Raw genomic sequence first — 22785 nt, forward strand, 5'->3', positions numbered from 1 at the left:
TTTTGCTGTTGGAGTATTTTCTCTTGCTTTTTAAGGGCTTTGTTCCTTAGCTTACGTTGCTTGCTGTATCACCATTAGCTAGTCATCCAACCATCCTGGCTCAAAGGGAGCTGTGGGGCCGCTCAGAACTGTTTCTGTGTCCCTGTGCAGCTTGTCACCAGCTGAATGACTGTAAGCAGTTTACTTAACCTTTCAGTCTTTCAGTTCCTATTTGTAAAATGAGCATAATTGTAACTGTTCTCAAAATGAGGTGACATATGGGAAGTGTTGGCACAATATTTGGCACACATATAATGTTAAGTAGATGGTAGCTATTATCATTAGTAGTAATAATAATAATAATAATAAATAGCCCCCACACTCCTACCATCACAACTATTACTTTTCTTAAAATCTCTCGACTTCTTTGACAGTAGCACCCTACACCTGTGCTCCGCTCCAGCAGCTCATCAGCACTGTGAAACCTTTGACTGTTCGTCTGCCAGAGCTATTCTATTTCTGATAGTTATCTATCACCATAACTTGCCACCCCTCGTACTAATTTATTTCCTCCATTACTGCTCATGCTTCAGAACCTCACTGAGGCCTCTGATCTCCTCATCCTGGCCAATGTAGTTTATTCCTTGTTAAACTAGTCAAGGCCCCGTGGTACATGACTCTCTTGGGGGCTTTTTTTGGGTGTCTTGTGTTCCTGTTCTGTTTGACCTGGCTGGCAAACACCGATGTTAGATTGGTTCATTCGTTTGCTTTTTGCCCCAACACAGGGCAAAATAAAATCCAGACTCCTTGGTATGGCCTACAATATTCTTTGTGGTCTGGTCTCCTGCCTACATTTTTTATCTTATCATGTTCTCTATCCTTACCCACTATGCTCCAGTTACACTGCCCCCTTTCAGATACTGGGACTCAACAATTTCTTGCTATAGAACTTTTGCAAATGCCTGAATAGACCCTCTGTTTGACCCTTTTCATTTTTTAGCTCTTAAATCTCACCACCTCGGAGAATCTTTCCCTGTCCCCTGTAAAGAGAGTATCTTTATAAGTAACTTCTTTATGATTGTAACCAGTGTGTTTCCTTCATAAGTCTTATCCCAAGTTGTAATTACAAAATTTTCTATTTGTTTGACTGTCTTTTTTACTGAATTAAGTTTCATGAGAAGGACCATGACTGTTTTGTTGACCATTGTTTACCTAGTACCTTCTATAACATGTGACACATGAAAAGCATTAATAAGTATTTACCAAATGAATGAGAAAATGAAGAAATCATAGTCATGTAGATTGGATCTACTGCAAGTGTGTTTTCCAAACTCAGCAGCAAGCCTCCTGTCCAAAGCTACCTTAACAGGTAAGAATGAGGCTTGGACCTGCTTAATTCAAGTCCCTGTACCAAGTCCCTATCTGCTACTGCATTTGGCTCTTAGAATTCCGTATAGTCTTAGGAAAAGAGGTGTCTTTTATCTACTTAAGACTAATCTCTTCAGCTGTGTTCTTGATCTGATAGTTATAATCTGGAACTTGCTCTACTAGTTATTTCTTCTCTCTCCTGCACGTCTGTATTTTCATCCTTTTCTCTTCTTCAGGTCATTTCTCCCAACTTTATTAACTTGATAACATCTTTCCTATCCCTGAACAAATAAACAAGTAACAAAAAGCCTGAGAAATAACAAAAAAAAATACTCTTCCTTGATCTTGAATCTCCCACTAGCTTCTGCATCGTACCTCTCCTACCCTTGCTAGCCAAAATCTTTAAAAGAGTAGCCTGTATTATTTGCCTCCAATTCTTTAGCTGTGCTTACTTTCCTTTCTTTAACCTCCTGCAGCCGTAGGTTACAACCTACTCAAATACCATGAGATTTCAGATGAATTTTAGGATGACTTTTTTTGTTTCTTCCAGAAGCACCATTGGAATTTTGATAGGGATTACATTTAATAAGGACTATAGATCATTTTGGATAGTATTGACATCTTAGTAACATTGTCTTCCAGTCCATGAACAGGAAATGTCTTTCCATTTATTTGTATCTTCTTTAATTTCTTTCAGCACTATTTTGTAGTTTTCAGTTTGTAAGTTTTTTTGCCTCCTTGTTAAAGTTTATTCCTAAGTATTTTATTATTTTTGCTACTATTATTAGTGCAATTGTTTGCTTAATTTCTTTTCCAGTTTGCATCACTGATCTTTTGTAAGACTCACTTCAAGTTTCACTTCCAAAATAAAGGCTTTTTCTGATTTTCAAAGTAGCAATGACAATTTCCTCCCAAGGCCTATAGGTAAATAAATATCTGCTGTAGAAACTAATACCATTGCATTTGGTTGTTTAGAAATCTGTCTTTCTCAACTAGAGTGAAAGCCCTTTGAGGGAATCTTTCATCTTTGTTCTCAGAGCATGATACATAATAGAGGTTCAATAAATATTTTTTAAGAGATGTATAAACCAATAAAAAAGTAGGTAAAACATGAGAATCTAATTGAAGGAATATTTAACCTTAGATGATCTCTCTTCCCTCATTTATATTCATGTCTAAATCTTTACATGAGAATAAAATCCAGTCTTGGTATCTAGAATCCCCTACAGATGATGTGCTAGAGCTTGGATTAGCTGGTTATTAGGATAAGAAGGGACCCGAGAGATAACTTGTGGCCTCATCACTGTTATCGTTAAGGTTAAATGACCTGTCCAAGAACACAAGTTGAATAATAGAACTGGGCTGGTGTTAAAATGCTCAATTTGGTTATCTTTTTTTCTCAATTTTAGTGGAATGAATGTGATTCCTCTGGTATCAAGGTGTAATTTTAAAAGCTTGCTTTTAAGAATGAGACATTTAAAAATTCTATTTGACAATTTTACACAGCAATCAATTGGAAATATCTATTTAAATTGATGAGTATTAAATTTTTAAATTGAAGTTTGTTTTAATGTTATGTCAGCCTTTATGTATAGATGACTTACAAAAACCATTTAAAATGAAACAGTTTAAACAGCATATGGAAATAAGCATATGGAAATAACAGTTTAAACAGCATATGGAAATAAGAATCCTTTAAGTAATAATAACATAGGAATGACAAAAGAAAAGTTAGTTTTTATTTCTTTAAAGCTTTAGATAGCTAAAAAGTGATTCTAAAATTTTATTGAGATTTTTCATATTATATGTGACATAATTTTACTATAGCTTACAATGGTATTAGAAAGTATTTCTCAACTGGAAACCATGGAAAGAACTTGCCACTTCCTATTGTATGGTATATTGTTTAATCACAAATAGTCTTTTTAAAACCAAAACATAACTTATTATTTATGTTGCATCCACATACTGAAATAGAATATGTAGATTTAAGAATATATTAGGACCACCTAATTTACATTAGTATTCTAGATTGTTCTTATTAATAAAGCTCTTTGTATACCTCAATAAAAAATAAACCTTTGGGCTTATTCTCAAATTATAGATCATGCTATCATATAAATATCCTTCACAATTTTAGAAAAAGGGAAAAATGGCAAAAGAGAGAAAAAAATAAATATTTTCTTTGCTAGAAAGTATGTATAATTAAAAATACATGATTTTTATTAAAATCGATCTGTTGCAGTGTACATTGAGACAACTTTTAGCAACTTCTTTACATTTTAGGTACACATTTATTCTTTCTACATATTTAAAAGAGTTCATCTGAAGAAAATCTTCTATATAAAAATAAATATATATATAAAACTTAAAAAAAAAAAAACAGGTAAAACTTCTCAGTACCTAGCATGCTCAATAACCACAAAAAATCTAATATAAAACTATTTGTTAGGATAACAAAAGTTTCATTTCTTTATTAAATTATTCCTTTTAGTGTTATATTATTTAGCAACGTCTCTTGGTATTTAAAAAATATTTTAAGAAATTGTTTTTCAGACAATTCGCATCTTTAGCTATAAGGTAAATATATTTAGGAAGAATTCCTAGCTAACTTTTGGAGGATATCTGATGTATTTGCTCTGTGATTTTCTATTTAGTGCTTGAAGGAATGTCTGTCATATTAGGAGGAATTGAATAATCTCAAATTATTCATAAGCTTCTCTTCCAGAACATACATTTACATAGATGAAAATGACATGTTGTAAAAACTCTTCTTATCTCAAGAATGATGTTCCAATAACCATTACTCAATACTTTGCCTAAGCCATAGATTATAATGTATTAGGAATATAAAATCAATACTAGGAAGTACTTTTCAAAAAGGCAGCATTTTCTTTTTCCCTGTTTTTATGTACCTAGAGAATATCTGTACTAGAAAAACACATTAACAAAAATTAAATGTACTTTTTTGTGACAAATATTATTTAAAATAGTCTTGTGAATAGATAGCCATCATCAACGATTTTAGGCCCAGTGAATAATGAGAACTCTTGGGTCAAAATTTGATGTAACTGAAATCAGTAAATTGAAAATTTTTTTCTTTAGAATCAATTGATAATAAGATTGTTATCTCAAATAAAATATGTAAAAACTAATGTATACAGTAATGAATAATGCAAATGCCTACTATTTTAATTTCTGTTAATTCCTTTTTTTATGTCTCTTGTATTTGTTGATAATTCTGACAATTAAGTCCTTCTCTTTATGAGGCTGAACTCTGTCCCATGAGACTACAAACTCCATGAAAGCAGGGACGCGTTTGCTGTCTTTAGCAGATAACGTGCCTGACAAATATGAGAAGTGCTCAGTAAAAGACTGAACAAATGAATTTTTATTTTCATACCTTCATGATATTTCTGTTTTCTGATGGTATAAACATGTTACTAAATTTCTATCAGAAGTTCCTTTATAATTCCTCAAATACTTGAAGACTTAGAAAATATGCCCTAATGCCTTCACTCAAATACTAGTAACTTAATAAGTTAGTTTACCATGATATATGTTACACCATCAGACATTGCCGGTGTTTGTTTTTGACTCCTAAAAACGACAGGTTTGTATGATTCGGCCTAATATTTTAACTCCAGGTCTATTTAAAACAGTTGAGAATATGCCAAAATAGAGAGGGCCAAAGCTGGGTCATGACAGGATAGTGGAGAAAAGATATACCTGTCTGCAATTTATATGAACTGAAAGTTGATAAGTAAATTACAACAGTAATTGTTATCAGTACACTCTTGTTGTTTTAAAACCTGTGTATGCTGGACCGTTGCCTTTCTTTTTTGGATGCCCAACATCTAAACTCTTCCCCAACATCTTCCATGTCAAATACATTCTTTCACAGATTCCTTCGGTGCTAGAAACATGATCTTGCTTTAGCCTAGACTTCGAATTGGAATCTAGTATCTTGAACAAAGAAGAATGGTGCAGAATCCATTCTCAGGATAGGTTGTATCATCCTGCCACCAGTCTAAGGCAGGTGGCAGCAGTTCTAGCCCTTTATATGCTGCGCACTGTTTCAGTAGTATCAGCTGGAAGATGTAGTGGTGTCACTGGATCTGTTCCCCTGCATAACTCTCGCGATCTCCTTGGCGCCATAGCCTTCCAGCCTGGTGCTCTAGTCCTCCCAATGTTCTTATATAGATTCCTTTCCTGCTTAGCTCAGCCAAGGTTGTCATCTGTTGCTTGCAACTGAGAACCAGTGTTTTCTTGGCATTTTAATTATCTATTGCTTAACTTTCTTTATTACCATAGAAAAGAAGAAAAATCCTTTGGTGGCAGTGACTTGAAATGGAGGGTTTTTAAGGACATGTCCTACATAGTTTGCTGACATATATATGCTGGTCTGTGCTAGCTGAATACTCAAGGGAACCCTTTGCAGCTCTGTAGACTTTTCTCTCTGTGCAGGTCTCACTTCTCTAGTACTCTATCCTGTGATCTCCAGATGCTTTGGTCTCTCCTACTCTCAGCTCTTTTTCATGAACCCAGTGAGGTGACTGGCTCCATCTGGGTTTCTCCTCCTTGCACAGGGGCCAAACACTCACGTATGTAAGCCAGGCAGTCAAAGGGCTCGTCTTGTTTGTTTCTCATCTCTCAGTGTTCACTGACCTGCACTGACTGATGTACAGCGTCTTGCAAGCCATTGTTTCATAATTGTCTTTTTATTGGTTGTTACAGATGGGAGGGCAAATCTGATTCCTGTTATTCCATCTTGGGCAGAAGCAGCAGTTTTAGATATGAAGGAGTATAGATTAGCTAGTCCTTTTTTAATACATATTGGCACCACTGGTATATTCAATGAAAATCAACATCTTATCAGCTAAATAGTCATTCCATTTATTAAAAGTTTGCCTTTCAGTTTGTTGTTTTTGTGTGCTTTACCCAAAGCTTGAAATCAGTGCAAATTTAACTGTCATAAATGTTTGTTATTATATACATATTGTGTTGTTTTCTGTCTTTTTAAAAAACAATGTCTCAAACAGGTATATAAACTAATCTTCATTATAAGATAATTTGTTGTTTTTCTAATTGCCATTTTTATAAAGATAGTCATGTATTATTAGTAGCATGTTTTATGTTTTCTTTATAAAAATTTTTTTTCAGAGACTGCAAAAAGGACGTTTCAAGAAAAAGGCATCTTGGTAGGAGAAAACAGAAGTTTCAAGCCTCATTTGACCTTCATGAAATTGTCCAAAACACCATGGCTCCGGAAGAAGGTGAGTGGACGTTTTTCTTGTAAGCCTTGTTTTACTGGCTACCCCAGACTTAAGCATGGTTGGGGCCATGAGTGACATATGTCGTGGTTTTTGACATCCTAAAACTATTGCTCGTGGGATTACAAGCCCGTTTGGGTCCAATTCCCAAGGATGCTGAGTTGGCTCACGAGCCTCTATGGAGACTGTGCTAACTGTTCCCTCTTTTGCCTTTGGCTATTAGCTGTGTATTCTGACCAACACTTACTGCTGCTGCTTCGTCTATTGCCACATCTGCTTCATCCCTCGAAGAGCCAGAGGTGGCACCAGTTTTATTTTGTTTTTTTTTCTTTGCTTATGATTGTTTATATCCTGCTGCTCTCAAAGCTTCTTCCATTGACCTGCATCCACTGGTGCTGCTCACTGCAACTGGGTTCTTCAGAATGGGACAAGATTTTTAACCTCCTTTACGTAGCTCTTCCAAAGACCACCTTACTCTTTCGCAGTTGTCTCCATTGAGAGCTTGGAGCCGGTGTTCCTGGGACTTGCAGGAGGGTAACTGAAAGGACCCCTGTACTTAAAAGTGTTCTCCCTGAGAATGGTCAACAGTGACACAGGCCAAAAGACAAGTTTCTTGACTTTATCTCAGGGTGACTTTCTGCCTTCTCAGGCCACCCCTTCCTCCCTCAGAGGTTAGGATAACTTTTGACCTTCTTCTGGATTCATGAGCATTTTTCCTAGAATCTTAAGAGCGCCCTTCATTGTTTTTCCCATTTCAGCCTAGGGAGTTTCCCACGCAAGTTAAGACATCTGCTGACCTGCTCTGATATACCAGAGTTTTGGAGATGGGCGTGCAGTTTAATATTCACTCCTGCTCTCCATGACACTTGGCTGCAGTTAAGACTGATTTGCAGCTGTATAAATGAAGGTCAGGTTTATTAGTAAGTAGACCTTTTTTTCTGAATTTGGCACATTTTATATTTAATGTCTCTGTGCTCAGATAGTCTTTTTGGTCCTATAAAACGTGTTGGGGCGATTGACCGTCCTGTGCTTATGAATTTTCTACAGACTATTGTAAATATCTTGAGATATTGTAAATATTTTGAGAAAAGGAGATCTTGCATGTAATTTTTTCTTTTTTGATAGCTATGCCCCTAAAACTATATTAGGTGCCATTCCAAAATATTCCAAAATATTTAGTAAAAATAACGTGTAAATAATAGATTTTCAAATTTGGAATGTTAACAACTGGCAAAACTTGTAGACTGACAGTTTACTTTTTTACTCGTTATCTTTCTTGTTTTGCTTTCAAATGGATTGTCCTCTTCCCAGTGGTTCCAAATTTAATCACAGACTGACAAATCAGTGGTGAAGGTAATAATCTACATTTCAAAATGTTTCTTTGTCTTTACAATGTTAACTTTGAAATGAGAGCACCCAAGAACATTTATCAGAGGAGTGTTTAAAACTACTCTAGGATCTCAATATTAATATTTCAGACTAAATTTAAATGATTCCTTGGCAATTAATTACACAGAATCTGCTCCCTTACTTTATAGAAAAGGATATGAGATCACATTCTTCTCAGTTGCAGAGCCCTGTGTAGAATCTATCTTACTTATTCCAAGTCTCTCATTTTCCCTCCCACTGGCCACATCCCCTTTATCCAAATTAATCTCTGTATGTGAGGAGCTCCCTGGTCCACATATATTAACTCAACAAATCTTTATTGAGTACCTACTGTGTGCCAGACACTGGGTGCTGGGCTTAGAGTTACGATCAAAATAGAAACAGTCCCTCTTTGAATGGTGTATAAACTCTAAATCAGATTGTATTTTGTTTAGACAAGAATACAATCTTCAGAAAATAAATTTTGACTTTACTGCTTTTTTAGAAAACCAAATAAGAATTTTTTCTTTTAATTTATGGAACAACTCTGTTTCTGTTTACTACTATGATATTTAGTGTTTCTGAATGCTTAAGAAAGTATATCTTAAACTTTTGGATTCATGAGTCACCTGGTTGCTTGGTGGAGCTGCAGATTTCTACCCTTTAACTTCAGATCTGCAGTTAGACAGACCTAGCAACCTTGACTTTTGATATTCAAATAAGTGCCACAGGTGATTCTGATCCAGGTGATCTGCACAGTAGTACAGTAAGTCCCTACTTACATTGTCGATAGATTCTTAGAACTTTGGTGATAGGAGGTATAATGAAACCAGTTTTCCCATCGGCTGACTGATATAAACAGGAGTGAAGTTCCTGTGGCATCTCATCAACATCAAGTGAAATGATGTTATTTGAGGACCTGCTGTATACTCTGAGACTTGCAGGCTTAAATAAATATCCAGCATTTTCTTTATGCAGCAAATCATTGTTAAAGTCAAAACTAATATGAAAAGGCGGCATATATAAAAGTGGATTTTTATTATACTTTGTCATTTTGAATGCAGATTGTTTGAAAATATGTGACTCTTTTGTCTTTTTTTTTTTTTTTTAACTTTCCTACATTTTTAACTACCTGTTTTTTCATCCTTGGTGGGCTGAGCATGGAAGGAAGTCGTGATGGGCAAGTTACATGTCCCATGACAACTCAGGGGTGAGGGGAAGCCATTAGATGCAGAAAACATGAAGGTTTTCCATTATCTTGAAGAGTGTTTCTTGAGTTTGTGGTATGGAGGGGTGGTACATCATGAGTATTTAGAAAAGAGCTAATGATATCTCCCACTAGGATTCTGTTTTGAAGGTTGGTGCCATTTGGTATATTGCTTATATTTTGTTTTGACCTGCTAGAAGGTCCTCTGGAAATCATTTTGGGTAGTTAGTAGATACTGGTGTACTCCTAAGATACTAGTAGTACTACTGTCAGGGTAGACGTGGTAATTACTGGTAAAAAGGGATGTTCTGGGTAGAGGAGTGCTCTAGATCATTATAGGTAGATTATGAGATAGTGAGATAGATGAGCTATTCATTATTCTTTATTGAAGGTATAATGAATTCTGCAGTAGTACTTCAGTTGATTTTTTTCACCATATCGTGTCATTTTTTAATGACCTAAAAAGCTATTGTCCAGTTTACATAAATAAAGATTCAAAATTGGAGCCATAATTTGTCTGTTCATGAAGGTAAAACATCTCATTGGCGTAAAAGATGCGAACAAAAGTCTGGTGCAGGGCATGAGTGTTCACCACCACTGGGGTGGTTGTAAAGATCTAACGTGAAGATTTCCCAGTGGTGTTTAATGTTGGCTGCAGAATTCCCTGGGCTTCTGGGATACCATCTGCTCGTAGGCACCTATTTGCAAGTAATACCATTCAGTAGAAGTAACCAAAAGCTTGGTGGGGTAACCAAAAGTTCTATGGATTGTCTTCACAATTTTGAAAATAAACTCTGCTTCACATTTCCTGATATGGGAATTCCTCTACTACAGTGTGGTATTCTGGTTCCCAAGCTTGAGCACTGAGTTCTCAAACTCAGATTCTGGGTAACGTAAGACTTTTCATGGCACCTTTATACTTTGATAACATCAGGAGACAGTCAGTATGTTAGTTTTGCATATTCATAGTTTCATGAAATTCTAGTGGAGTGTATTACATAAGATATTGAAAGTAGTCGTGTATTTTAAAGCTAATTTTGGTTATCACTGTGCTTTCAAAGTTGTAGTTTTTTTTCCATCAATGAATGAAGCCTCAGAAAATTTATTTAATTACTGTATCTCTGAAATAGTATCTAAAATTCAAGTTATTTGTATAGTTTTCATAGAATATATTTGTTTCGCATGGTTAATCTACTTATTCTGCTACTCATGCTTTTCATGGTACATTCTTTTGGATTTATTTTTCTCATTGAATGACTCTGTATTTCTGTAATTTAAACATTGCAGAAACCTTTTGGTTAGAAGTGTGTGCTAACACTTGGTGGCAGAAGAAGATCAGTTTCAAATCAAGCACTTAACACATGTCTAGATTCCTCAAGAAATGAATGTGATTTCATGGGTAAATCAATTATTTTTGTACATAAATTACATTCTGGGCACTTTAGATATATTTCTTGATTTATGAATTTTAAATTACTAACGTTGCACTTAAATTATCGAAGCTATAGCTTATTAATTGCCACTTCCTTATAGCAGTTTTTCACAGAGTCAGACCATGAGAAATTATTAGCTACTGCTGTCACTTGGACTGGTTTGTTTTGAGTACAGAATTTTATATGCACAAAGCAAGAGTAGAGGGGTTATTGTATCATATGATGAGATTGAGAGGAAGTAGAGAAGAGTGTATAGGGCAGTCATATAAGGAAAAAAAGAGCACATGGATGAAAATTCTGTTCTAACGCTACAATTAAAGGAAAACCCAGATTGTAATGAAATTCTATACTAGATTAGCCAGTCTCAACCTTCTACATCCTTCCCTTGCCAGGACCCTCTGCTGTTGTCTTTCCACACCCACTACCATTATTTATTCTTATATATCTGTCAAACAGCACATTTTCTGAGGAATTTGTTAACTGGTCTGGTATAGTTTGGCTGCCACGTCCATTCCTGGGTCTGCATGGTGATGGGCCTTTCAGCCATGTCAAAACTCGGGCTTACTGGACTATTCCTCCTTGAAGGAGTCTGTAATGAATTTAAGAAGCATAACGTTTCTTGTTTTCACTCTGTTGTCTAGTCTTGGACAAATCTCATTACTTCTTTTGACAACTCTGTTTACTCATAGTGAAAGGAGGAGGTTGGTCTTAGTGACTCTTGACTCCTGTGCTATTCTGAATGTCTGTAAGGTAAGCATTTTGACCATATAGGCTAATTTGGCTTCACACTGAGAATTTTTTTAGACTACAGATTACCTTTCTTGTATGCGTTGAAGGAGAATGACAGAAAGCAGAAAGATCTTTGAGTACTGAGAGGAAGATGGTGGCAATTTAAATCTGAATCTTTTACTTCTTCTTCTGGAAATCTTGCAGAGCAATGACAATGGGGAAAATATCACAGACTTCATTGTTAATGAAACTAGGAGATAGAGAAATCTGTAAATACCAAATTATGTGCATGTCCAGAAGCTACTGGGACCAGCAGGACTTGCATGAAAATTTACTTTAAGGTGAAAGTAGGGGCAGGCCTATTGGTGACAGATCTCAGAAATCATCAGCAAATTTTCATGCCCAGAGGGTGATGGCTTCACTGTAGGAAGGCTCTGAAAGTGTGAAAAGAGGCCCAGAAGAGATGACTCTCAGAAAGTATCACCTTCGGAAGGGGAGGGGAGTACCTGCAGATGCAGTAAAGGAGCTCAGGGTTGGTGGCAGAGAGGCAGAGCAGGCCACTTTCTCAGGGGCCCATATTGTTAAGAACAGTTTATCACTGCAGCAAAAGAGGAGGAAGCCTTCTGCAGAGCAGCCTGGAAGACTATTCTGCCACTACCACCGCCCGGTCCCTAAAAGAAGACACTTTAGATACCTCGGCATTGGTGAGCCTTTATTGTTCTAGACAAAAGTTTGTCTTAAAAATATCCTTGGTACAAGATAAAGCAGATTATTTTAGTCATCTATTCCTAAACTTTTCAATGCTAAATGCCTTACTCATAATTTTTAGTCGCGTTGAGTCTTTTTGATTATCACCAGGGTTAGATCTAAGACTGTAGTATGAATTCTCCTTGGATTTTTCTTATGTAAAAATCAGTATATAAAATACAACACATCTCCTTTTGTTTTAATGTTTTTTTAAAATAAAAATTCTGTGAAATCTGCAGTGAGATAGAATTATAGTTTCTTCTGAGATATTCTAGGTGCTGTTAGTCAACTGTCATCTATCATGTGTCAGAGAGCTCTGTTTATAGCTAGTGGCCTCGTTTATGTTTCTAATGCATATTTCAACTTTATGTTTTGTGTTATCTATTTCCATATATTGAAAAAATTAAGTAAGTTTACAATTGGAAATGCTATCTACAAAGGTAACCTGTTCATTGAAACCTTTCAGTGCTATATAGCTTTGACACATAGCAAATAATAAACAGAAAGCTGAATTACTTTAAGGAGGAATTCTAGGAGTAGACTAATGTCAGAATAATAAATGAGTCCACATTGACCCTGATTCTGTTAGAGATTTTGAAAACTTTAACTATAGAAGAAATGACACAGCCAACCTAATATTAAATCTGTGGCCTGGAGACTGATGCAAAGTGGCCTGGAGACTGATGCAAGTGTTTTCATTGGCATTTCCTGAAATTTTTCTCTCAGAACATCTCTGGGTTTTATGCGAGGCAAGAATTCTGTGATCAAATGAATGTTAGCAGTGATGGGTTTGATAAAGTTAATCTGATTCTTTTTCTGAGAAACAGTGTTTATTGCAACTCTCAAGAGCTTACAGCAACAAAGGTTTACATTTTTGCTCGTGGATGGAGGTCATCTGTGGCTCTGCTCCACATCTTCTTTACTCAGGACCTTGGCTGAGCAGCTTTCATCTAGGACTTTGCTGGTCTTTGGGCAGAAAGAAAAAAGAGACGGTGCATCACAAGCTGATTTTTAAAGCTTCTGCTAATAAGTAACATGTCATTCTTGCTCACATCTTGTTGGCCAAAGCAAGTCACATGGTCCGTTCTGAGTTCAACAGAGCAGGGTGTATAACCTGCTTAAAGAAAGGGACACCACAAGAGAGGCAGTGAATGTTATGAACAGTTACATAGTCTAAGTCACCATTGTTTCCCAAATGTCCTTACCTGCAAGTCCATTTTTTCATTGGCCATCTTGTAGCACTAGTATTTGGCAGAACATGATTTAGAAAATGTTGATCTGTATAATTGAGGATTAAATGGTATTTTTGCTTTAAACATCCAGATTCAGTGGACATTTTTACTTATTTTCTAGCATTTGTATCCACAGACAATTCTGATTTAAGTGTAATTTAAGAAACAGTTTTAGAACTGGTATTAAAAGGTAATAGCAAAGTAGTCAAGGTAATTAGAATTTCATGAGTTTGCCTTAACTATGCTGCCATTAGTGGTGGGAAATTTTTTCTTTTCAGCAGATCACTTTTAGATATTTGGAAACCTCACATTCTCTATAGTTGAAGACCTAACAACTTGCTCATATCACCTACCTCGGTTCCTGCATTATGCATTCTTTCTCTAAAACCTACCTGATGGCAACATTTTTAATTGCTGGCAAAGTTTGTGGCACCATTTTGGAGACCCATATTTAAGGCTTTCTAAGTACAATGGTATCTTTACACTGCTCTCGAGCTAATGGCCAGAGTCTGAAAGTACTTCTCATCCTTCTTTGGCCATGGCCTTCCCCACAACTGAATTTGATTATAATAATTTGTTATATATCTTTATTTAGACCAAAACTTTCCTTTCGCAGTAATTTCATGTCTCCTGAACCTCCTTGGGTTCTTAATCAGCCATTGCCTGGAAGAATATTCTGGGTGACTCCCTCTAGTGGTCCTGCACCTTTGGCAGCATCTCCTCCCTGTTGATATCCATCCTATTCTTCCTGACTTGATCCTCTTAGATTCTGTCTTGCTCCTCACTTTCTCTGACCTACTTTGATATCAGAGAATGATATAGAGAGTATTTTGTGCTCCTGGCCTTCCAGTGTAAATATCTCTAGAACTTAATTCAGTGGAATTAAGTGGGGCAAGTAGTCACCTGGAAATAAGCTGAATGGCTTTGGAAATCACATCAAATAAACTTTTCAACAGGTTATAACTTTCTATCGTACACATATCCCTATTGACAAGAGCCTGAGTTGTACAAAGTGGGGATGGGGTGGATATGGAGGACATGTTGTCAGGTTTGGCTGGTCTAGCCTTCCTGCAGTCCTGCCTACTATAATAGTATATGCTGGGTATTGCAAAAGAAGAATATGCCAGTGTATGAAATATTTTTGCATACTGTCATCCTAAGATATAGATTCTTTGTTTCTTAACTTTTCTATTTTTAATTTTTTTTGTCTGCCAAACCCACTCTGGGTTTAGAGGTGCTTCTTGAAAATTTGAAGACATCCTTAATTTTTAAAATCTCTAAAAGAGGAGGCTGTGTGAAAATTACCAATTGCTCTGATATCTTTTTTTGGTGTTCTATTTTGAAGCAATATGTAATCTAATATTCATGTATTATACTGACTCTGAGTCCATTAGAAAAACGATGTAATCTTTGTAATTCTGTATTCCAAAAGTATACCAACGGGAGATTTCACTATTACATGTTTAAGTTTGACATGTAGATGAAAGATTCCAATTGCATGTTATATATAAAATTATTTTACATAGCAATGTGTATCACATTAAAAAAGAAAATCTTTGGATACATTTTTTTCTCTACTTTGAGAAAAACATTTATTTTGAAACTGGTTTAAGAGCTACACATGGTTCCTGGATCATATCTAACTATTGGTTTTTTTCTACTAAATCCTCTTTTATCTGATATGTTATCCAGGAAATATTTCTAACTAAATAAAGTGACAAGGCTGATACCATTGAGTACATTTTTTCCTTGTTCTGTCTCCTAACATACACTGCAGTTCACATAAATCTTGCTGTCATTATTTCTTTCCTGCTTCTTCACTCAGTTCTTGCAGCATTTCCTGTTGGGATACCTTCTCTGCTAGGTTGGGGCTTCTGTCCTAAGTGGTGTGCAGGGAATACGCAAGGGCAATTGAAAGAGGATGAATTAGGTGAATTAAGGTATTCTGTTGAGATGGGGGCTGGGAGGGAGAGGAAGGAAGAATGTTGATGGGAGGAGAGTCAAGCAATTTGATTACTCCTAAGAAAGTTGGAAGGGAAACAAGTACTAGATGCAGAAGAGCAAGGTGAGCTACAAAAACTCTCTGGGTCTTTCTTGTTTAACAAGACTACAATTAGGTGTTCAACTCTTACTTGGATTGTATAGTTAGGTCTGAAGTTCTATCTGTAGATAATCTGACCAATTTAGGTAAATGTTTCCATATTTTTGACATCTAGGCTCTTAAATCATAACACATTCAACCACAGTATAAGTATGTTGCAGTATATAGGTCAGTGTTGTAGAACAAGCTAAAATTGTTAGGATTTTTCTATGACCTTAATTTTGAATGATCTTCTGTAGCACAACTTCATTGTCCTATTTCATTGTTAAGATTCTGCAAATTTTTTCTACCAGTGACTTGCTGGCATTGCTTAATGTTTGGAAGTATTGAATAAAAGAGAAGATACTGCATCGAAGGAGGAAAACATCTATGATTAAGTTGTAAGTGTGTAGATCATAATTGGTGAGAAATTTTGAGATGGATATTTTGTGTTTATAGAATATAAATTCTTTAGTTTATAGAAATAAATGGTTAAGTTGGTGAATTCTGGAGAACATGTCATTATTTAATCCAAAGAGCAAAATATTAGGAAAACCTGCGATAGAGAGGAGTAGCCTATAGCTTGTTTACATTTGAGTGACCACAAGACTGGAGAACGAAGAACACAGCTGGGGATGGATCAAGGGAAGTTGAAAGTCCAGCTGAGATTGAGCTGTATAGAAAGTATTCTTAGATGCCTTAGTTATGAGACTCTTTGTTTCACTGTAACAAGAAAAGCTACATGCAAACCTAATAAGTTATATGGCCAAACAGCATATGATCTGTCATGCTATACCTGCGAAGGCTTTAGGGGGGAATGAGAAGAGTTTTGCTGAGTGGACAAAGAATGAGCTTATATGGGAACAGACTGTGCTGTAAATAAAGGTGTCGTAGAGTTCCAGTGAGCCTGCAACCTTGAGGACTTGTAGGGTACCATTGACCTGTTATCTCTAGTTCATATGTCATTAGTCAGTACAAATGAACTAAATGTTTGTGGACTGAAACCATGTTCTTCCTCTGTTCTGTTTGATGCCAGCACCTTAAGGAAAGAAACTCCGGGCCCAGGAAGCAATTTAGCCTATTCTCTTGCTGGCTCTTGTGAAATGGCCCGTGCTATTAGAAGTATATTCACCTTCCTTCTGTGACTGGTGTCCTTTCCACTTGCTGCCACCAAGGAACATCCAACTCTTCTTAAAGTGTTCATATAGGTAGAAGGAGGTTTCAGTAGCAGATTTAAAACATACAGCTCTAGCAGTTTCTATCTATTATTTACTGAAAGTGTAATATTGTAAATGTTAGATACAATTCTAGGATAAAGAGTTTCTACCTTTTCTTTCCCCAAGGCCTCAAGATTGAACAAAGCAGTAGGGCTGAAAGCAAGTTTGCACAGATGCTCCAGCATAAAGTAAACTATAGAATTGAGAAATACTGTATGCTCAAATAAACAACTGATTTAGAAAGTGCAGACAATCACTGCTAGTATTTTACTTGATTACTTGTATTTTGGTATAAGAAGAGACCTTTTTACAGGATGGATTATTTGGATCAATTTTTCTTGTATAAGTAGCATCTGTGAATTCTTTCACATCTCCCTCTATGCAATTCATTTACCATGAACATGTACTTATCACTTGACATACTAATATTAATGCAGACTATTATGGCAGGTATTTTAGAATGCTAGAGATGCCCAAAGGAATTTCCACATTGGTTTTAGAAATATGATAGTATATATGATTATATCTTAAGTATGATTAATATTAGAATTTTATTATTTTAAAGTAAATAGTGAAGAGCTTTAATATTATGATTCTACTCCATTTATCTGTGTTTTTTGCTTATCTTGAATCTGAATGCAAACTCTATCTTTTACTAGCTGTGTGTCCTTTGATAAATGACTTAATTTCTCTGTGATTCAGCTTCCTCATCTGGGGAAAATAATGATACCAATCTCATAGGGTATTGAGATTATTAAATGAGTTAATAAAAAGTTCTTAGAACAATGCCTGTATATAGTAAATACGTGTATTTTCTATTATTGTTTTTATACAGATGACAGAAACCATCATTTTTTCAGAATGGTTCAAAACATGAGCAAAGTCCTATCATCTTGTCAATTTTCATCATTCCTTCCTTTCTCATCTCTAAGCTTAATGACAGGCTCTAGGCAGAGTGTCAGGCCCTCAGCCAGGCTGGAAACGGGCATACTGGACAGGGGCACTAGGCAGAACCTAGCCCCATAAGCTGACTCAAGAGTGGCAGGAAGGGGAGCCAGGAAAGCTGCTAGGCACCTCTCACCCAAGGGTGCAGGACACTAGATCTGAAATCACCATGCTATTTTAGAGCCCATCAGCTGGGACGGTGAAGACTCATCTTCCCATCTCTGTCAAGAGCAGGCTAGGAAGAACTGAGCCTGAATGAGAAGGGCCTCCATCATCCCAACTGAGAGGGGCTGAAGGGATTGCAATTGAGAAGGAGGTAATTAAGGGGTCTGCGTCGGGAGGAAGATGGAAATGAAACAGCACAAATAATAGTGAAAAATGTGGTTGTGCCAAGAGATGCAGGGTCATTAAGAATGGTAAGATTTGCTTCAGAGAAGCCCTGTGTCAGCATGTAATCTGTTTATAACTTTGAATCACCAATATGTAACTTTTCATTAGGGGTAGTGATTATTAAAAATGATTTCCGTTTTTTAACCAATATCATACCACTAAAGATATGTAACCTTTTTTCACTTATGAAAATGAGTGTAAAAGATTACCATTCCTTGTAACCAGCTGATGCCCAAAATGACAAGCCAGTTTGGTTTGGCTCTTAATTTACCTTCTGAATTTTGATTTCAAGTCATTATCACAGGAAATGTACAATTCTTTTATAGCCACTGCATGACAGGAATAAACTATTGGAAAACACAGCAGAGCTCCAGAAATGTGAAGTTTACCGTCTGTAGGATACATAATTTCTTTGTCTGGTATGCAGTCTGTTTATTTCATCCTGGGAGCTGTGATTATTATAAAAAGATAGCAAGTCATGATAAGAAATTATCATCTATTATAAAAAGCCTTAATCTTCTTAATAAAACTTGTTATTGAGATTGTTCTACTTTTTTGTAGAAGTTGAAGATGAATAATAAGTAGTTTATCTTTCAGAACCTTGAATGCTTTTCACATTCAGATTGTTAACTAATATGAATTTTCATATTTCATGGAGCTTTACTTTCTGTATTGAAAATAGAATTGGATGCATAATAATATAAGTCTGAGCCCTCTTTAGCACATATTAAATTTTACACATCATTTAGCTAAATGTAAATGATATGGTGAGTGCTTCCCGAGTAAATAATTTCCATTACTTATCAGATGCAGCCATTAGATGATTCTAAAAATACTCATCGTGCTCTTAGTGATATTTTTCCTTATTGGCTGTTTGGGTGCCAAGTTACAATCGAGAGTGAAGTTCCTTAGGGTTTCATGGTACATTGTATCAAAGGTTGTCAGGTGTTTTGAATATCACTGATAATTCTCCCTAAATTGTGACTGAAACTAGGCTAAAGCGAAGTAAAACTCCAGTCATTTCTAATGATCAATTAAGATAGTCTTGGAAGGTTTTTCTGTTTGATGTTTCTTACCACTAAATTATTTTTCAAAGTTTGATATTCCTGTATTTAACTTCCTATTTTCTCTTTCAGTGTTATATTGCATAATTGATATGTCAGTTATATTGGGTGCAATTATAAATGTGAAGCCCTTAAAAATATACCCTGTCCCTATTAGGTCCAAGGCAAAAATAATTTTCAAACTTAGTACTTACTAGACAATATCCAGGCATGTTCAGAATTCCAGGATTGAAGCATCCTTAGCATAGTTTTGTTGAAGATACCTTACATGTTATTTCTCTACATTTGAAATAACCTCAACTCTCTTAGCTTTTACATAGGTCACATTTTCCTGGCTTTAACCATTTTTGTCATTTTCTTTGAGCTCTCCTAACTAGATGTTCTACTTCTATTGATCTTTAAATGACAAGTTACCCTGGAAAGGGTCGGGCCTATGAAGAAGAGAAGCAAAGAATAATTTAGGGTTCCAAAACCTGAAAATAATGCCATCGCCCAGCCTTTCTAGCTTAAAAATATAACCTTGCAGAGTGATGTGTCTAGAATATTTTGGCAACCCAATGATTCATTCTGAAAATAGGAGACTTCTTATCCTTATTCTAAATGATATCCAATTTTGATATACTCATTTATTTTCTTAGAATCCTAGTTCTTTTATTATTGAAAGAAAAATGATGCCTGCTGCAGCTGGATGGAGAGACTAATTCAGATAGATTTTACTGGAAAGGAAATATATTTTCATAGGACAAACAGCCTGAAAAAAAAAAAAAAAGAAATACGTTGCAAAACAAAAAATTCCCCAGAGAATAAAGATCGTGCTAATATTATATATCAGACAAACCAGAGTCTTATCTGTTTCTAGATACTTTTTAATGAAGATATTTTCTGATCAGAGTTTATCTTTTCAGTGCCCCTAAGCTCTCATGCCTCTTTGAACCAGAGCATTCTATCTGAATTATGAGTTAAAGAATTAATTCTCTTCACTCTAGTAAAAATTAACTCCTTAAGGTTCGTGTTGGAAGTCATCTGTGAACAATTCTTACAGAATAGTTTGTGCTTGCTTTTTGCTAAAAATTAAATTAATTCACCTAACAGATTTAAGTCTTCTGTTTCCCTTGTTTCCTATTTAAAAAATAATAATGATGATATCTTAGAAAGCTGAAATGGAAATCATAGTGGCTAGCCAGTGCTGGCATCGGCATTTTGAAAACTGAAGATCTTCCTTTTTCTGCTAAGTTCTCACTAGTTCTCTGTTCTAAGGAACTGATCTCCTGAACCCCCTCCACACTGTGCATGTGTGTGCACACATACACGTGCACACACACACACACGCTTAAAAGAAAGAACGGTCAGTTTCTATTCACTCAGAATTTTTTAATTTCTCAAATCTTTACTCAAATTATTCCTTAAAGATCACTAATGATAATCTCTCTCCCCCCGCCCGCTACCTCTCTCTCTCTCTCTCTCATACACACACACACACAATGATATTATTATATTATTATATTATATTTCATTGTTTTTAGCACTTTTATAAATATACTTACTTAGTCCATATAACACTTTGAGGTAGGTACCTTTGTTAACCTCACTTTATAGTCAAGGAAACTGAAGTGAAGGCACATGTCTGAAAAACGACAGAGCCAGGATTTGAACTCATACGTTCTGACTGTTCCTCAGCAATACTCAGCATAATGTTCTGCTGTCTCTCTTGAGGCATTCTATTCACCAAAGCAAAAGAAATCCACTTGGTTTCATTCTTATTGAACCCCGAATGAATGGCGTTTGATGTTAGCTATCCTCTTCCTGAAACATTATCCTCCTTTGCATTCGTGACATTTATTGAGCACTACTGCATGTCAAGCACTGTTCTAGGCACTGGGGATGTTTCAGTGACTAAAAATCAGACTAAAATCCTTTTCTATGTGGAGCTTACATTCTAATGGGGAGAGACAGATAACGACAGACAACGAAAAATAAGCATAATAAAACAAATTACACAGTCTGTTATGTAATGGTAATATAGATGGTAAGAGCTATAAAATATATACATGAATACGTATAAAGAGAGAAGGGTGAAGAGGATTTGGGAGTACCTCTTGGGGCAGGAATACAAATTAAATGGATATTCAGGCAAGAATCTATTAAGAAAGTAGTATTTGAGCAAGGAATTAAAAGAGATGGGAGATGGGGCAGGAGGATACCTGGGGGAAGAACCTTCCAGGAGGCAGTACAAAGACCGCAAAGTGGGTTTGTGCCCAGTATGTTCAAGGAAGAACAAGGAGGTCAGGGAGGCTTGGAGTGTGGGGGGTGGGGATGAGGGGGGTTGGGAGGGAAGTAAGAGAGAGGGCGGAGTGAGGGTAGGTAGTAGGAGACCAGGCCTGAGGGGTTCCAAGAAGACAGAAGAGGATTTTGTAGGCTGTTCTGGGAAATTTGGCTCTTTGAGAGAAATGAGAACGCTTTGCAGAATTATCAAAATAACTGGTTATCAAATGGTTCTCATGGCACAACAACCTTCCTATAAAAAAGAAAAAGTACTTTGTTTTGCGTAGAGAAAGCAAAATACTTAACAAAATTATAGTAGCAGTTTGGGGTGATTTAATTTTAAATATTTTGTTTTTATATCTTAAATTTTTTTGTAATAAATTTTATGACAAAAATGGAAACTATATATGCTAATTATGCTTTAGTAAGACATATAAATATATCTGAAAATATTATATGAGCACAGAAAAGACTTGGAGGATATACACCCCAGTGTAAATTATGTATTTTAATAGAGTCACGAATTATTTTTCTTTTTTTTCTAAATTCTTCATATTTTCTAATTTTTAACAAACGAAAAGTATTGCCAGGGTAATATAGCAAAAATTATAAATAGAAAGGAAGAGTTTACACATAGTCGGCCAGTATTTGTGAAGTATTGTACCTTCATCTGATAGACTGTGTTTTGGGACTATGAGACCAGGACCATTTGTATACTAGGACCATTTGTATACTAAAAAGAGAGGAATACATTTTTTCCCATTTTGAGAAACTCCAGAAGTAGCAAGGGCATCTCACTGTAATTTTTCAGCCAGCCCTCTTCCTGCTGTGGAAGACACTGAGAATAAGGAGGAGGGGCAGGTAGAGAAGAACTCAGAAGATCTACTAGCCCCCTACTCCAACTCAAATAACCTCTGTCTTTCAGATGATTCTTATATAAGGAGTTTAAAAATTATATCTATCTTATTAAAACATTATGCATATCAAAAGATCCATATCACTTTTTCCAAAGTCACACATTTCTCCATTGTTGTTGATTATTACTCTTTCCTTGATATCTCAGATTTCAACTTGATATACTTTATTATTTCTGAAGCTTAAGGTTTTAAATTTTGCCATATTTAAACTGAACACTCTTTAATTATTATTTTTTTATACAACTCATCCTAAATAGCTTACAACAGTTTTGTGCTATCCATTTTTCAAATAGCTGTAGGCAGTACTGTATACCAAAATATAGTATCAGATTCTAAGATAATGATATAAATATGAATTGGCTGCCTGCATGAAATGATTGATTGATATGATTTTGTTTTGTCATTTCAAGGGAGTGAAAAAAATAGACCTGAAATTATATGAAAAATTTATCAGTCATAGATTTGGAGAAGAAATGGTACATCGTGTTGATCTTTGCTCCATGCTGAAGAAAAAGCAAAATAATGGTTATTATCACTGTGAGTCTTCAATTATAATTGGTGAGTGCCTTTTAAA

The 22785-nt window shown here is 35.7% G+C and overlaps 1 protein-coding gene across 4 annotated transcripts in view; it reads left to right on the top strand.

Annotated features, from left to right (window-relative positions):
• The window catches only part of AKAP7 (A-kinase anchoring protein 7), a 134815-nt gene that overhangs the window by 67535 nt on the left and 44495 nt on the right, over window positions 1-22785 (top strand). For all 4 annotated transcript variants that reach the window (XM_025042455.1, XM_025042452.1, XM_025042454.1 and 1 more), the window contains exons 6-7: window positions 6511-6623; window positions 22622-22769. In XM_025042455.1, coding sequence (XP_024898223.1) covers window positions 6511-6623; window positions 22622-22769 — 261 coding nt within the window. The remainder of the gene's footprint in view (window positions 1-6510; window positions 6624-22621; window positions 22770-22785) is intronic.

Source organism: Pteropus alecto, unplaced genomic scaffold, assembly GCF_000325575.1.
Source record: "Pteropus alecto unplaced genomic scaffold, ASM32557v1 scaffold79, whole genome shotgun sequence".
Taxonomy (NCBI): domain Eukaryota; kingdom Metazoa; phylum Chordata; class Mammalia; order Chiroptera; family Pteropodidae; genus Pteropus; species Pteropus alecto.